Here is an 18257-nt window from a genome sequence, read left to right as displayed (position 1 = left end):
AAGTATATAACAGTACAAACTCAAAGAAAATGCAAATTTTAGGCTTCTCTAAAAAGTCTCCTGACTACATTACTCGCGCCTACCTGTATTGTTTGACCAAAGCGTCTGACGGCTCCATTTCTTACAGGAGAGATCAAATTTGCCAAGGACGTGACCCGAGCTAGCGGTCGAACTCTTTTATTGCTTGGCTCCTGTGAAAACAAAAACAAGTTATACTAAATGTGTGTTTAGGTGTAATGATTTCAAACAAGTTTGGACAAAGTTAAGCCCTCTCAAAAACCAGACATTTGTACAGTATAAAATACAGAAACATGGAACTCTGAAAATGAATGTTGTTTCTCATTGTTGAAATACGAAGAACACTAATGAGTAACTGTAATTTATTACAAAATAAATGGTATAAGAAAGGCCAAATATCTGAACGTCACTATAAGAACATAACATACTATCATTAAACAAGAAAAAACAAAATTAAAACACAGAAATTAGATTCTAAAATCCTATAGAAGTTTTTAGATTAATATAGAGAGTAACTTCTTTTTTGTTTGTTTTTTAAAATATTTATTTATTTATTTGGGTTGTGCCAGGTCTTAGCTGCAACATGCGGGATCTTTGTTTAGGCAAGAAGGATCTTTTTTAGTTGCAGCATGAAGATTTCTCAGTTGCGGCATGCATGCGGGATCTAGTTCCCTGACCAGAGACTGAACCTGAGCCCCTTGCATTGGGAGCATGGGGTCTTACCCACTGGACCACCAGGGAAGTCCCTCGAGAGTAACTTTTAAAAATCGCCTCCTTATTATGAAAAATTTCAAACATACACAAAAGGGGAGAATAGCATAATGGACCTCATGTACTTGGCACTCAGCTTCAGTGGTTTTTGGTATAACAATTTATTTCATCTCTGCCCCTACTGAAACATTTTAAAGCAAATGCCAGACATTGTATCATTTCACTTCTAAATACTTAATTAGAGAACAGCTTTTAACTGAACACGTCTGAGGTTGGAATGGGTCCACTCTAAAGACATTGAGGTGCCTCCTGCTGTGGAGGTATTCTAACACACGCCAGATAGTGGTTAAGAGGACACTCAGCCTCTGGAATCAGACTGACTGAGCCCAAATCCTGGTTTGGACACCTGATAGGAAACACTGTGGGTCCTAGTTTTCACATCTGTAAAATGGGATTAATATGAGAACTTCTCTTAACAAAGGTGTTATGAAGATTAAGATATGTTTAGAGGGCTCAGAACAGTTCTTGGGGCATGTTAAGTGTTTAGCTATTATTAACATTCTTTCTTAGGAATATTTCCACTTACTATGTAAACACTGGTATTTATAATAATCAGATCCTTTTCCATACATTTAATTAACTTCAAGGAAAATATATACAAATTTAGAAGACATACTTATTTTATATATATTGTTTTAAAAATAATAATAGTATAGCAAAAATAGTACAGTATTTAAAAAAAGTTATAGTACAGTACAGATACACCGCTTATCATTCAAAGATCTCAAAACTTTACAAACTGCATTGCTCTCATTTGACCACTAGGAAAATGGGGGCACACCATCAGGTGACTCACACAGCTCCTGAGGTAAAGAAGGCCAGATCATACAACGGGCCTCTCCTTCATCTTGGCTACGGAGCATAATTATTTATTTGTATTTGGTGACTCTGACACTTGCGGCATACTTGACAGAATAATTTTAATGAGACTTCAGAAGGATATGTGATTTGAAAATTGTATAAAAGACATGAAAAAAATTTTTTTCCTAAAAATTCTGATATGACTAAAGTTATAAAAAAAGAGATGAGAAAATGAGAAAAACAATCCCCGTAGAATAATTTAAGAGTAAAGTGGCAGAAAGGGTTAAAATCCTCTGAAAAGAAACTTAAACGATTTGAATATTCAAAGAAGCAATTAGACTTATTAAAGCTCCTAAAGATATATACACATATGAGGAGGGAATGGGACCCACTAAGGTGAGGAGACTTTGTGGACAACCAGCAGAGTTCAGGCCCCTGAGTCCTTAAGGGCGGCGGTGTAGACCAAGTCTTCTCTGCCAAAATAATTAGCTCCAAAGCAAAACTGTAACGGTAAAGCCACTAACGTGCAAGTGTTAAATGAGCCGAGAAAGAAACCTCTGAGATATGTAGTGAAGTGACACACTGTGCAGCCAAGGCCATGTGTGGATGCCTTTACGAGACCCATCTGTGCGGGGCTCAAGTGACACATGCACTGCAGAAGGCGGCAGAAGGCATTCCTTTCTATTGAGCAAAGACAGGACAAAGACGCTTCTGTTTGAATGGGGATATAATTACCTCACAAAGTGAGATATGCCAACGCCAACTAGCAACAAAGCAGTTGTCAGAAAGTTCTGTTCCACAGTTTGGAAAGAGAGGCTAATTCCTCTTCCTTGTTTAGAGCATAACCAATTTGACTTCTTAGTAAGGCATAAAATACTCTATTTCAATTTAAAAGTCTTTGGAAAGGTGCTCTTTCCAGTGAATTTGAAAGGAAAAGTTAGTTTAGGTAGAAGAAAAAGGATTTTTGATATCTATTTTAATATATAAAATCAAAAAACTCATCTTTGGATCAGTACAACTACTAATTTCCTGGTAACCTAAAATTGTGATATTTAAAATTAAACCTACAGGCTTCCCTGGTGGTGCAGTGGTTAAGAATCCGCCTGCCAATGCAGGGGACACGGGTTCGATCCCTGGGCCGGGAGGATCCCACAAGCCGCGGAGCAACTGAGCCCATGCGTCACAACTACTGAGCCTGCACTCTAGAGCCTGCGAGCCACAACTATTGAGCTCACGTGCTGCAGCTGCTGAAGCCCGTGTGCCTAGAGCCCGTGCTCCACAACGAGAAGCTACCATAATAAGGAGCCTGGGCACCACAACGAAGAGTACCCTCCGTTCGCCACAACCAGAGAATGCCCATGTGCAGTAACGAAGACCCAACACAGCCAAAAATTAAAAATAAATAAATAAAATTAATCTTTAAAAAATTAAACCTACAGAATTTAGATTTAGATAATTAAATGTAAATATATCTAAAGCATCTTTTCAAAGCTAAAACTCTGAAATGTGGATTTTGTCTTTCAGGGTGGCGGGATAGTACGCTAAACAGTATTTGGTGTTAAAGAAGTTCCACAGTCCTTGAGAAATCCACCTATAATCTCAATTCTTCACAAAGGAGATGTTAGTCTTAGGACTGTACCTAAGCTAAGACACCTGGTAAGAGCACCCGGGGAGCTGGTCAGTACAGCAAGATACTCTTAAAGCGGCCCCGCACCACAGCAGTGCTGAATCAGGAGGTCATGGGGGAGGGCGGGGCGGGGGGAGGCACTTTTGTACTTTTCACACATGCTTTTGGGATCCAAAAGTACCTTTCCCGCCTTACTACAAGCTCCTATGTGAAGAATGTCTGGCAGACACAACACAAACTCTCAGCATACATATTTACTTCAAAAGTATGAAGAATTTCAATGAATAAAGTAACTCACAAAGTGTGATTGAGATGTGAAGGCACCATAGTGAACATGGCCCACTGACTTCACAATAAATACATTATTTGAAAAAAATCATACAGACAATTTTTGTGGGAAAGTGTTATGAACAAGAAATTGTAACACCCTACCTATAAGGTAGGGGAAAAACTGTCTCAGTCCACGTGAGCTACAACCAAAAGTAGTTTTTCTTTAGAGGTCTAGGCGATCCACTTTAATTATCTTGGTTCGGTGTTTTGAGAGCTTGGGTTCTGCCTACCTCAGCCCCCCGGCAGGCACAGGATGCAGGTACAGGGTTTGGAGGCAGAGAAGGAAGAGGGGTAGGAGTCTGGCTATCTTACCATCACCCAAAATAAGGCTTTCGTAATGGTTTTGCTGCTGTGGTTGGTTGTTTTGGACAGTTGTTAACAGCACTATGGCAGATACAAGAAGCTTAAAGAACAAGCACAGCTACTGAAACTATACACCTTCCTCAAAAGACAATGTGAACACCTACGGGAATAGATTAGGAACACCAACAAGCTCTGCATGCTCAAGGAACTTTCTACATGAGCAACCTTTCACCAGGGCTAAAGTTCACTTAGGCGGGGAAAAAACCCCAACACCCTCATATAAATTTATGTTGTTTCTTTGGATTAGCTTTTAACCACACTATCTAGTTTAGCCAGGCAATCACGCGCATTGTTATAGGGAATCTGACTTGAGACCGAGTTTTTAATCCATCTATTTATTTTACTAATCCAGTTGTAGTCAGATTTTATGTCTTAAAATATTTTCTGGATATCTATAAACAGAAAATTGTTAAAATCAATTTAAAGTCTTTTACTGGGATGTACCTTGTGCATAAAAGCAACAACACAGAAAAACCCTATTGTGAACCCAGTTTTTTTGTAAAAAGGTTTTTTCTCCTAATGATGTCACATAAGAGAATATATTTTAGGAGGGTCTCTTCTAGAGTCAACCAAATCAAGACACACAAAAAAACACATATGTGTCTGGGTTTACTCATTTGGGTTACTAGATAAATAATTTTCTCCTCTACCTGGCAAGAACTCTAAGAATGAAAAGAAAAAGTTATAAAAAAGACAAGTTGTCTCATAGGATTTCTTCCCCTTCCTCTTAGTAATAGAAGTAGTCAAATTTAGTTATTTATCTAAGGCTGTGTTGCTAAAAATCTGACAACATTCCTGGTGTTTTTAATCTCTGGAATAAAGGTAAGCCAGAAACATGGCCGGTGTCGGACACCAAACAAAAAGACTAGTTCAGTTTTAGTGTTTACACTGATGACCACTTTTGAGAAAACTGAAACATACACACAAAAGCCAAAACCAAACAAACAGAAAAACAAAAACCAAAGCCAAATCACACCAAATGAAAGCATAACCTTTGAAAGATGGCAGCTATTTTCAACGACGAAAAGGTGTGTGTATGCAGGCTACACAACTATACTGAGACGTACAACACACTGCACATATTTAAAATGTGTAATAAGAAAAGTTCTGATATATGTACACAGCCACAAAGTCATCATCCCAATGAAGATGACAAGTATGTAGTTCCTTGAACACAGGAACACTATTTCTATCACCTAAGCAGTAATACAGTATACACCATAGAGTGTATATACATTGTGGTGTGCTGTATAAACAGAATGCCCACATAGTATTAAGTCAACTATCAAAATTAAAAAAAAAGGCATAATAATCACTTATTTTGATACATGTTCATAAAGACTTCAAAAAAAGTACAACGACTTTAGGTAATTAAAGCACGGAGGACAGAAGCACCTAAATACTGATTCCTTGGCTTAAATATTTTAACATATTTTCTTTAAGAACAAAAGTCACACGCAATGAACTTATCAGACGTGGAAAGAACACTAAAAATGAACGCTCGGTCAGACGGCATTTTGTTCACTCGCAAGCAAAGAACACTTATTTTCCTCTTACTCCGCAAAGCCGTTCCTAAGACTTCCTAGGAAATATAAATACATGCAGGTCAAAACCCCCCAACACCCAGAAAACGGCATTAAGCATCAGAGATGTCACCGATGCAACCAAACTGAACAGCATATACACTTAAAATGCCTTTCTTGGCGGTTCTGTATAAAAGCGTGCACTGAGGCGACGCTATGCACAGGAGGGCCCTGCACAGGAGGGCCCTACACACCGGGAGCCCGCCTGCGCCGCGAGGCCACCCCCCACCCGGCCCCCACGTCCCCCCGCTAACGCGCCTCACCTCCTGCTCGCGGAAGGGCGGGCCGCTCACGTCCAGCACGCGCACCGTCCTTTTAATGGGCAGGAGACCCCCGACCGCATCGTGCGCCACCATGCTCCCGAGAGCCCGCGCGCCCCAGCGCCAGTCCTGCGGGGCCCGCCGCCCACGGCGCAGCTCCCGGCGCCGCCCGACCCGGCTCGGCTGGGCGCTCCGCCGCCCCGCGCAGCTCCCAGCGCGCGTCCCCGGCGCTGCGGCCGCCTCTGTGGGCGGCCGGGCCCTGCCGCCCTCCAGGCCCTGTGGGCGGGGCGGGCCCGGACCATGGGGGTGGGCCCGGAGCTCGTGGGCGGGGCCCGCTGGACACGTGACCGCCGTCGCGGACGACGGCGGCCGCCCCCCCCGCCCCCCAGGCCGCTAGGCTGTCCTGGCCCGGCCTGAGCAGGCTCTCTCCCGAGCGGTTTGCGAAGTCTGTGCGGGAGCCCCGAGGGGAAGAGGAAGCTGGGTTCCTGTGGGCTTTTCCTGGGTTAGAAAGCACTCCCACAGACAAACGAGCTGCACATCCAGGTTACCTGCCCTAGGACTTAGCTGCGGACGGGGATACTTTGCCCATAAAACCCTATTACTTTTCCTCTAAAACCCTAGATAGTAATTTGGAACGGACAGCTTGACAACTTTAAGTAATGAAATCATAATTCAGAGATAAATAATGTATACACTAAAGAAAAGCCTAATTATCCAGAGAGCCTGCTTTTATCTTAGGAAGTGTGATTGCTAGTCCAAAGCCTTGGCTCTATGACGCAGCCCTACTTCTGCGGGTTTGCTAGGCCCGCAACACAGATTTTCTTCTTCCACAGTAAGTACTGTATTCTGTTACAAAGGTAGGATTTCCTCTTACCCACATGCTACTATGAATCATATGATGCTGATAATCTGCAAAAAATGTCTATTCTTAGGATTAGGATCAGAGAAATCTGAGAAGTCTATGTAGAAGGCACTATTCTAAATGCTATAGGTGATAGAAAAAAATAGGTTTCACATCTGCTCCTAAAGTGCTAACAGGCCATTGTGTAAAGCTAGGCCACACGAAGAGACAAATAATGCAAGACCGCTTCTGACAAGTCCACAGTAAGTCGTGCAGCTAGCGAGGAGTGCGGGAGGAGAAACCACTTTGGCAGTATTCCTAGCTGAGAGGAGGGCGGGAAAGACCCAAGGGAAGAGGATGTAAGATTATGTTTCAGTGCCCTGAAGGCCATGTTATGTTTTCCACAGGTCTGAGCAAGGGAAAAAATGCGAGGCTTTCCCAAAGGAGCGCGAGGAGCGAGCTCGCACCTTGAGGCGGCGTGCTGTGGGCGAAGACAGGCCAGCAGAGGGTGTTACAGAGCAGCTGAGAGAGAGGACGAGAGAGATGTTGTAAGGCGGTGTTTATGATGGTTTGAAAGATGGTTGGAAACATAATGCAAAAATCCCAGTCAGGTATCAAGACCTTTGCCTCAGGCAGGGTCAGTGGGAAAAGAAAAGGATGTATGCAGGAGACAGCATATGTGAGAAGTCACAGATGCCGACGGTTGTAAAGTTAGGAGCGGTAACTGTTAATGCAGATTGAGAAATACGGAGGAATATGCTTTGAAAGAAACTTCTGAGTTTTATTTCAGATATACTGAGTCTTAGGTGGTGGAACAACATGCAAATAAAACTGCTGAGCTAGAACTTGGAAATGCTGGGGAGGGGGAGACACAGGGGTCAGAGCTGAGGCTCTGGGAGTGAATGAGATGCTTGGGGGAGAAAATCCGGACAAAAAGAAGGCGACCCAACAAGCTAACTCTGGAGAAATGCTGAGGGAAAAAGAATTCTGCAAAAGGAACAGTCAAAAGGAAGGCAACAAAGCAAGATGCCAAGGGAAGAAAAGGTGTTAATTATGGCAAAAAGGTTAAGAAGGGCAAGAGAAGATTCATGGACTTCGTGATTACAAGTTTGATGAAGACCTCAGGTGTGCTAGTTCAGTGGGATGAAGACAGGAGAGAGACCACAATGGCTCGAGAGCAGAGAGAGCAGAGCCATTGGGGGCACAGACCGTACTGACAATCTATAAAGCAGTTCACTAAGGTTTGCAGGTCAGTGTCACTTCTTGCAGGAAGGAAGAACGCTGTCCTTCCAGAATCAGCAATGTGTTTTGCATTTGGGATGATGTTCCTAATGTGTCTTTCTACTGTGTGACTTTGGAAAAAAGTCATGGTGATTGGTTATGTTTCACCAGCGATTCTTTATGACCAGGTCACACCTGGGCAACATGTGTGCTGCAGCTGGCCTTGGGAGAGGCTGTTTGTGACAGACAGTTCTGTGCTATACGGCATTAAAGTGGAAGCACCTTAGAGATCATGGAATCCAGGTCCCTAATTTTACAGGTAAGAACACTGAGCTGCTTAAGCCCTCAGAGCTAATAAGAACCCAGGGATCTGGTTCAGTTAGTGTCATCAGTTAAAAAATGGTTGCAAGGAAGGCCAGTACTTTCTGGCTACTTTGTTTCCTAAGGGAAGAAAGGACTTAAGCAGAGTGGGAGTGAGGAAAGAAGTTTCTAGGGCGTTCTCATGGTCTCTCACCTGACTGACACCTTTCTCCAAACTATGTCTTTCTATTTAGTTCTGATAGTGCTAAGGCCAAGGTAATGAGGGGAAAGGATATCTCTCATTTCTCTCCTTCAGTTAGGGTCCAGTGAGGGGTAAAGGTAGACGTCTTAAAGGCATAAACAGCCTACAAAAGCCAAGCAGAGTATAACAGTGATAATCCCAGTACAAAAATCCCAGCTCACCAAACCTAGAATCTTACTTCATTTGATGTTCAGGTTTGTGGTCTAAATATCATTTGCACCACTTCAGCCAGCATCTGTAAAAGCAGCAGTGAACAAGGGATGTTCAGTTAGCAAGCACTCTGAGCCATGAGCCTGCGAGGATCCGGACTCCACGAAACAATGCTCCACAAACTCCTGGGACTGAAGAGGCCCTTTGTGACCATTAACTCCCTCCTCAGTTCTCTCAGGGGACACCAGACAGTGGGGAGAAAGGAAAGGGAGATGGGGGTCCTTACTCTGTGCTAGGAGCTCTATGCATATTGTGTTATTCAACATCTTTATGAAGTATTTGTTATTACTTTCATTTTATAGATGCAGTAAATCAGGACTCAGAAAGTTTAAGCAACTTGTCCCAAGCAGCATGGGTCATGAGTGGCTGGACAGGTTTGCATCTGGTCTGCTTGAGAGCTGCTGCAGCGCCCCTTCCCTATGGGACAAGCCCTAGAGCACCTTCAGCCCAGGTCTGCACCTCTCAGCACTCAGGTGCTGCTAGCTGTCTTGCTATGAGTTAGGAGTGGAGCTGGGTTTCAAACCCAGTCTCCTAGTCCCAAGCTAGTTTTGCTAAATAACTGCCAACATTTTATAGAGAAGGAAAGCATAAAAGCACAGTAGAGAGATTACTTATATTATAGGCACGTAACTAAAAATAACAAAATAGTCCCAGCTGCTTAAGTTTTAGAAGAGATCCTATTTCAATCAATGGTTTACTTTAATGATCATGTTAATAACAATTATTTATATGACTTTCTACAACTGGCATAACTGAAACACATTGGTTAAGTGTTTTCTTTGTGTAGAAAATCTAGGATTTATAAACTTAAAAACATAACTGCGTTATCTAAAAATAATAACGCAGCTCTGTTTAACAAATCAGGTCTTTGGTAAAATTACTGTTTTCCAAAAACCACATTTAGTTATAGCCTCTGTTCTTACGTTTCTAGGGAGTCTTCAACACTCACTGTCCTAAACTTGAGTAAGGTAAAGAGAAAGATGTTTCCCTTCTCCGTAGAAAAAGGACTATTACTCTACTTACTTTTTCTCCTTTTAATGTGAAATCAGAATTCTGGAATTTAGAAATAAATTAGAGCTGAAAAATAATCATTACTTTTCTTGGTATAGATATTGTTTTTATTTACTTCTGTCTGGAACAATAACAAGCAATTGGAAATTAGGCTAGGAAAGCCTTATTATGGGTAAAGAAAAAACAAAATCTAAGCTCTCTGCTGCCCTCTGCAAGGGAAATTGTGAAATGCAATTACCAACCTAAGTTTTTTCAACTTCACGTTTGTAAGGACCTTATATTGATGACAGCAAAATTTTTATCTTTAGCCCTGTGTAGCTCTCATGTTTTATATTGCTAAAGTAAACATATATTTTAAAATCATACAAGTGTATAAAAAGATCCCACAGTTTACAGGAAATATTTTAAGGACTTTTTCTAAATATAAAAAAACTATGTTCCACTTTAAAACCCTAGAGTTCACGATTACAAGTAACTACTATGTATCTCATTAAAAATAAGTTAGTTAAAAATAGAATTTCAAATCTGACTAAAAAACGGAAACTGATTGAAATATTAACAAAATGTAACTTCTGAGGAATGAGAGTTCCAAAATATCTAGTGATAAGTTAAAAACACCACCAAAAAAAAAAAAGGCAGTTACATTTGGACGAGATGAGTAAGAAAGAAGTTAGTAATGAAGTTATATGTGGATTTGAGTTTTTAAAAATCACTTGGATTAAAATTTGAGTATGTCCAAGCTTTACTAAGAATTTCTTTTGGGAAAAGATCAACTCAGATCAGTTAATACTATTAGAAAGACTATAAACAGAATAGCTAACAGGCTAAGAAGCTTGGTATCAAAACCATGGTTCTTTTTGCAATGATAATACAAGCAGCAAATAAAATTGGGTACTGGTGCTGTTAGTGGTGACTTTTTATGTCAAGTGCACAGGGTTACCATTTCCAGTATCATGTAAGATCGCCTGTGCGAGTGGGGTTTTCCGCATCTCCCCCCTTGAAACCCAGCTAAGGCCAAAACCTGAAGACCAACAACACGGTCTTGGCCCGGCCTCTTGTTTCCTAGGCCCATTTCTCACTCCAGCTGTTGCTGCAGCAACCAGTTCCGCCTCCGACAGCGCCTAGCCTCAGCTGCTGCACATCTCTTGCCTTCTGCCCTGGGCATCTCGGATGCTGGGTGTGGCATTTACACGTGTAGCCTGCACGTGTGAGGGATCGACACCCCACGGGACAGCCACTGACTAATGAAGCACCGGAGCTGGAAGGTAAAGCTCCCTCCCAGTCCCTCGAGAAGGCAGCTGTGCGGTGTATTTCACGGCCCATCCTCAGAAGGCCCCACACGTAGACGCCTGCATGAGCTGCCTCCTTGCTTCCTGGCACCGCCCCTGAAAGCAGACTCCCTGTCAGTCATCTTGCGTTTCTGGAGGGACCACTGGCTAAGACACTGACACAGAGACTGGCTCTAGAGATTACACTCACGGGGTGGCTTTCTGGAACTGGTCACTCACTGATAAAATGGTGATAAGGACCACAGATATGGACTGGGTACAGGTGAGCTGTGATGCGATGGCGTATGCAGCAGGGGTGACATAGGAACAACATGGGGGCAAGAGTAACTGCAAGGATTGCAGAGTTGACTGCTTTTGTGAATTGCTTTAAAAGCCTGAAAAAGCAGGTGGTAACCTTCACGTTCTCAGAGTCATTACAGAGGGAAGGGCCAAGTGGGCACCCCTGAAGTTTCACCCACTACACCTGGGCCAAAGTAATAACCCAAAGCAATATTGCACACCGAGAGAAAACGCAAAGATGGCCATCCAAGTTACAGCGGCAGGCGTGGCAGTCTCTACTGTGTCTCTGTTCAAGCTGATCTGCGTGCCTCCTGCAATGAGATGGGCTGTGAAGGCTAACAGGGGACCACTGAAAACTTAAGTGGTAGCTGTAATCTCAGCTGTTGTGCAAGATGTAGAACTTTTAACAGATCAACACATCTGTAGTGTTTGGTGTTACAGCTATTGATCTGGCCTGTGTGTTCTTTTCAACAACCATTAGTAAGGAGCAAAGGTAGTTAGTAATCTTTTAGGTGATAAAGACAGCACTCTATAATTCACGTCCTGAAGCTGTTTACATTTTTGTTCTGTCACAGAGTCCACAAGGACCTTGACATCCCATAGAGCATCATGTTAGTCTAGTATACTGACAACACCATAGTAACAGGACCTGGTGAATGGAAAACGGCAAGTATTCTGGACAGTCTAGGGAGTCAAATTCATGCCATGAAAATTCAGGGGCTACCACATGAGAAAAATTTTAATAGGCACAATAGCCTAAGGCTTTCTGGGATCCAAGGTACAGGCCATGTTGTTGCACCCTGCCTCCCAGCACCAGGCTGGAAGGAGCAGATACTGCACTTGGAAGCTCTGCTCTGACCCATTACTGAGGGAACCTGAGACGCTCATGGTTCTGAGTGGGACCCAGAGCAAGAGAAGCCCCCGGAGCAGGGCCAGGCTGGATGGGGTGGGAGCCAGCACATCTGACCAAGCTCGAGGTGTCTGTGGTAGACGAGGATGTGGCGTGATGTCTTTGCCCAGGCCAGGAAGAGAAATGCAACGCAGACTCCTAGTGTTCTGAAGCTACTAGGTGTGCTTTCCACGGCAGGAAACCACCTGCTGTTTGAAGAGCAGCTCCTAGTGTTGCTAGCGGCCCTGTACCCACAGGACATCATGTGGCTGATGCAGTTGGCGTTGCCCCAAATGAACAGGGTCAAGCTCCCGAGTCACAGGACTGGGCAGGTACAGTGGCAATCCATTATACCGTGGACGTGGTCTATGTGGAATCCGGTCTGAGCCAGACCAAAGCGCATAAGTAAATGACTGAACCCCGCATATTACACTATATCCCCTTCACTCCTCAGCTGCTGGTGGGGGTGGGGTGGGGTTCTCAATAATCAACTGATAGAGGAGAGGCACTTGGCAGCGCTTGTGGGCAGGCTTGCGGCATCTGTTGCTTTGCGCACTGTCACGCACCCATTGAGGGGCGGTCCTGAGAGAGCGCAGTGAAGGGCATGCCTCCAGTGGTAGGGCCGGAAGCAGCACACGCGGACCTTCACGTTACACAGCGGGAGAAAGGGCAGGAAGAACGCATACACGCAGGCCCCGGAGGAGGGTGAATGGTGTGGCTAACTGGTCAGGGATTTGGAAGGAGTGACATGGGAAAGATGGAGACCTTTAGAGTGTGCACCAAGTGGGAGGATCTCTGTGTCACGTTAATGCTTATCAAGAGGACAAAGGCTGAGTCTCCTGGAGGCATGAGGTAAAACAGAATGATTTACCCTGTGCATATCAGCAGGTCTCGCCTGGGACCATCCCAGCAAAATAAGAAAAGGCGTGAGAAATAAAGCTGTTGGTCTCTGGGGGCCCCTACTTTTCATGGAAAGAGATTATCTTCTCTTCTCCCTAAGCCGCCCTTCCTTTAGGGACTTTCAAGAGTGGAGAGGGCCCGTATGGCACTGACTCCACGGGAGTTTCTGGTTCCACCCATATAAGGAACAGAGAAAAGACTGGGGATATGGTCTTGCTGGGATGGCTGCATCAGGGTAGGCAAACAGCATGCACTGGAAGGGCTGTTGGTGTGCTCCTTCCTAGAGGGCATCCAAAAGATGTGGCCGAATCTTGCGAGAGACCACCGGTCCCTAGGGGAGTCTCACAGGGATGGACTCCTCACTAGCCACCACTCATTCTCATTGATCCCATGGAGGGAATTTAGAACAGAGGTTACAGCCAACAATGAAAAGGACTGTAACCTCAGCCAGTAAGGTAAAGAGACTTATCTTATTTCTAGTCCTTTCTCCCTGCCTAATATCCTGGAGGAGCCTGGGTCTCCAGGAGGTGAGGAGAGGTATTCAAATAGTAGAATACGTCTCCCCTACAAATTTCTAGCGTCACAGACTGCGCAATCTGTGCCCCCAAGAGGAGGTAAGCAGCATGAGGGCAAGGACTTTGTTTTGTTCTCTGTATTTGGCATGTAGTAGGAGCTCCTAAAGATACTGACAGAAATGAAGACCAAATGTGCTGGGGGGTAGAGAAGAGCTATGAATCAAGTTTGAGATTAAAATCTTATCAAGTACAGAAAACAGAGGCTTAGTATGGCTATATAAGTTACACAGCCAGACAACTAGTAACACACAACCGATAAGTCCAAAAGTGAGAGTTCATAACTTCTAAACAATCTTCACTGGCCATAGCATAATTTCATTTGACTTATGGTTTGTGTTATATTAGTTAATAGAGCAAATAAAGATGTTAAAAGAAATATAATTAATATCCCCAGAAAACTAATAGAGGAAAATATATTAATAAAAAAAAACTTATGAGAAAACAAAATAAAGAACTAGAGATTGTGGAGATTAAAAAAAAAAATTGTCAAAATGTCAATGGTTAGGCTAAATAGCAGAACAGACACTAATGCAAAATTAGCAAATTGAGTTCTCCCAGAAAACAGCACAAAAGACTGAGACGAAGAATTAAAAAAAAAAAAGAATAAAAGAGAGTAATAAACATATAAAGTAATTCTAGACATTCCAAAACCTTGTGAATAGGAGTTCTAGAAACAGAGACCAGAGAATAAGGGGATGAAAATAAACCAAAAAACAAGAAAATTTCACAAAGCTGAACTAAATATGAATCTTTAGATTAAACAGGTTGGTAGGTTGTGTGTTTCTAGAAATGTGCCCACTTCCTCTAGGTTATCCACTCTATTAGTGTACAGCTGTTCATAGTCCTCTTGCAATCCTTTTTAGTTCTGTAAATTGGTAATGTCTCCACTTTCATTTCTAGATTTTAGTAATTTGAGTCTTCGCTTTTTTTTTTTAGTCAATTTACCTAAAGGTTTGTCAATTTTGTTGATCTTTTCAAAGAAACATTTTTGTTTCATTGATTTTTCTCAATTTTTCTCTTGATTGTTCTATTCCCTGTTTCATTTGAGTCTTCTCTAATCTTTATTATTTCCTTCCTTCTGCTAGCTTTGAGTTTAGCTTGCTTGTCTTTTTCTAGTTCCTTAAAGTGTGAGGTTGGGTTGTTTATTTGAGATCTTTCTTCCTTTTTAATGTAAGCATTTGTAGCTGCGTATTTCCTCCCAGCACTGCTTTTGCTACATCCCATTATCATTTGTCTCAAGGTATTTTCTAATTTCCCTTGTGATTTCATCCTTGACCCATTAATTGTTTACTAGTGTGTTGGTTAATTTTTACATACTTGTGAATTTTCCAGTTTTCCTTCTGGATTTCTAGTTTCATTCCATTGTGACTGGAATAGTACTTTGTATAATTTCTATCTTTTCAAATTTATTAAGACTTGCTTTGTGGCCTAAGATATGGTCTATCCTGGAGAATGCTCTGTGTGCACCTGAGAAATATATTCTGCTGTTTTGAGGTATAATGTTCTGCATTTGTCTGTTAGGTCCAATTGGTTTATGATGGGTGGTGTTCAAGTTCTCTATTTCTTTATAAATTTTCTGTCTGGTTGTCTATCACAACAATTGGAAAAAATTTAAAATATTAATAAAATCCAGGGCTAACAAGAGTTATAGGGATATGTTTATTATCATAAACTGATGGAGAAGTGAAAATCTGTCAAGACTTTTTGCAGCCCAGCAATTCCACTTCTAAGTATCTTATCAGAGACATAAACATGGCCCCTCCTTTGTGCACAAGGAAGAGGTACATTAAGCATTATTTTTAACGTGGAAAAAAAAAAGAAAACTATACTAAAGGGCCATTCTTAAAGGACTGGTTGAGTAGATTATGGTACTTTAATACTATGGAATACTAGTTTAAAAAAAAAAAAAAAAAAGCACCAGGTAGCCCTATATGTATTACTAAGATATACACAGAAAAAAGCAAGCTATAGCACATGTACAGTATAATCACATGTATGTCATCATTATTCACCCCATGTGCAAGTAGGTAAATAAACAGAAAAGGACCTGGAACACATAAAATAATAAGTGGTTACTAGAGGATGGAGGTGATAAGAGGGGACTTGAAAAAGCTGTTTGTACAAAAGCTGTTTGTACAAAGACAATGCATTTGTGTGTTACTTTTACAATTGAAAAGCAGACAAAAGTATTTAGATGCACATAGCAGTCTAGGAATGATTCATAGCCATCCAGGAATTATTAAGTTCAAGAATAAACAGCTCTGGATTAATGGCTTTTTAGAGCATTATCAGGAATAATTGTTTTATATCTAATTTTTATATTTTAAGTTAAGAAGAACCATCTGTGGTTCCTCTTAACTTTTATCACCTGTACCAGCAGTTGGCTTTATTGTCTGGAATCTGTCACAGAGAAACAATGTTTTATTATTTTACAGGGCAATCGGTAGAGACCACAAGTTATATCAAAATGCAAGGTGAAGGGCGGCAGAGTAGCTTTATAAGCTTAGTCGCCAGCTTTGCAACTGGCTAACTTTAAACTTTTCCAGTCTGTGCCTCAGGAAAATTACCAGTCACCTGTCATAATTACTAAGGAATAAAATACATAATTTAGTATCATGTTTACTCTAAAACTGCAGAGTACACAATACTCAGAAAGTAACACTTCAGCATCCCATTTAACTTTTAAGAAAATGAGATCCCCAAATCTGAACAGTCAGTGAAAGAACCAACCATTCATATATTTTAAAAGATTTCTTCTGAAATGTTTTGGTTTGTTTTTTGATCATTGACTATCAGAGTGAAAGACTTCAGTCATAAAAATATGACTCAGTATTACTCATCCCAAAATTAATTCATATTAATTCAAGAGTCACTTTTGACGCTTCCTATCAGAAGAAAAAGGCAAGGTTATGGTTGCTAAGAAACAGAGCTGAGAAACACCTTTGGAAAACAAAACTGTGCTCTTTTTAAAATGAATAAATGTATACATACCACAGTAGTAGGGCGACCTGAGAAAAGACAGTGTGGAAATTTTCCTTAGAGACGTGTCTGATAAGCGATCACAGCTTCACAGCCAGTGATGCAGCACATGATAGTTCACATCAGTATTAAATTCTCCAAATAAGACACCCTCAGTCACAATACATAACGCAATGTCCGCATTACGTGCTTACCCAAGTCCAAGGTCTTATTTCATTTATTTGACCTACATTACTTCATCTGTTCATTCATCATATATTTACTGAGTACCATGTATATGTCAGGCCAGGTGGCTATGAAATACAGAGATGAATAAAGTGAGTGACTTGCAGCAACAGCCATCAAATGATCACACAAGCTGACTATATTTAGCTTATTACATACTAACTATTGTACTCAGATGAAAGTCCACACAAAAAACAGGGGTTGGGGAGTTGGTAGAGTATCTATTTTTTGGGGGAGGATAACTTTAAGAATGCCATACTCAGTGGTTTTCAACCCTGGCTGAAAACAAAAACGAACTCCCCCTCCCCAGAAGTTCCTAGGTCCCAAAGTCACCCACCCTCACTCCTTACCCCATTGCCCCACTTTCACATAATCTGGGATAAGGCCCAGCAGCACATTTCTTCCCCCTAAAAGCTCCCAGGTGACTCGGATTTGCCGCCAGGGTCGAGTACCTGTTTTGGCCAGTCATTTTCAAGGTATAAATACAGCTTAAGGCGACTGTGAACGTCTTTGCGAACTTCTTTCCTCCTCATGGAATCCTAATTTGCTCCTTCCCCATTCAGTTCTCCCTGTCAAGAGGGCAGATAGGAGAAGAATCCACCCTAGGTGGGTGGGGAGATGAAATACACGACGAGGGGTAAGATTCTGGGAAGGGCTCCTGGAGACCACGTCTGAGCAGAGCATGAAGAGGCATGAGCCAGGGGAAGAAAGGGAAAGCGGATGTGCAGGGGAAAGGGAACAGGAAGTATGATACGGGAAATTCTGGAGCAACGGAGTAGGGAAGCTCATCATAAAGGGGTTTATGTGGTAAGTAAGAGATTTGGATTTTATCTCTAAAGCAATAAATAGGTTCTGAAAGAACTGAAGCAAGGTGCTAAAAAGACCAAGTTGTGGAGAAAGATCAATATGGCGTCATAAAGAGGCTATAAGGAGGCCAGTTGCAAGGCTCTACCTCTAGAAGCAACTGGATAAAAAGATCTGAACATCAGGACTGTGATCTGACTTCAGGATCCAGACAAGGGAGTCATCAGTTTTAGACAGCAGGATCTACTGAGTGGATGAGTTCCGCGAGAAAGATTAACTAAGAAGAAAAGAGTGATAAATATGGAACCTTAGGAATGCTCTTTTCATTTCCACAGCGATGACTCCAAGGCCTCTAGACTATACCAGACCACTGCTAACCTATACTTTCTACACAGACGAAAGGACTGTACTTCAAAAAATCACTTCCAGAATCCAGAATGTTGTTGCTGTTGATTTTCAAGGGAGATCAATAAATTCTTTAGTCTATCATTTACAGGCTGCAACTAAGTGGCCAATTAACCCTCTGTACTTCATTTCTTAGTTCTTCTTCATATATTTCTTTGACTCCTCCCAAATTATTTGTTCATCATTGTATTAATGTAACTGATCTTAATTCTTGGTATTTGTAGATGGCCCTTCTCCATCTGGGTTGGTTTTCCCAAGTTCAGGTTTGCTTTCACAAAAACCCAACTCCAAATTAAGACCTCCAAAATATCTTC

General features: G+C 42.0%; 1 protein-coding gene across 3 annotated transcripts in view; it reads right to left on the bottom strand.

The window, feature by feature from the left end:
* Positions 1-18257, bottom strand: part of NET1 (neuroepithelial cell transforming 1) — a 46239-nt gene that overhangs the window by 6781 nt on the left and 21201 nt on the right. For 2 of the 3 annotated variants that reach the window (XM_057732038.1, XM_057732036.1), the window contains exon 4: positions 84-191. In XM_057732038.1, the coding sequence (XP_057588021.1) occupies positions 84-191 (108 nt within the window). Of the gene's footprint in view, positions 1-83; positions 192-5756; positions 6034-18257 lie in introns of those variants that run through there. The other variant, XM_057732037.1, reaches the window with a different exon arrangement.

The sequence above is a fragment of the Hippopotamus amphibius genome, chromosome 4, assembly GCF_030028045.1.
Source record: "Hippopotamus amphibius kiboko isolate mHipAmp2 chromosome 4, mHipAmp2.hap2, whole genome shotgun sequence".
Taxonomy (NCBI): Eukaryota; Metazoa; Chordata; class Mammalia; order Artiodactyla; family Hippopotamidae; genus Hippopotamus; species Hippopotamus amphibius.
Note: the sequence above shows the minus strand (reverse complement) of the source record. Positions and strands in the feature narration are given on the sequence as shown.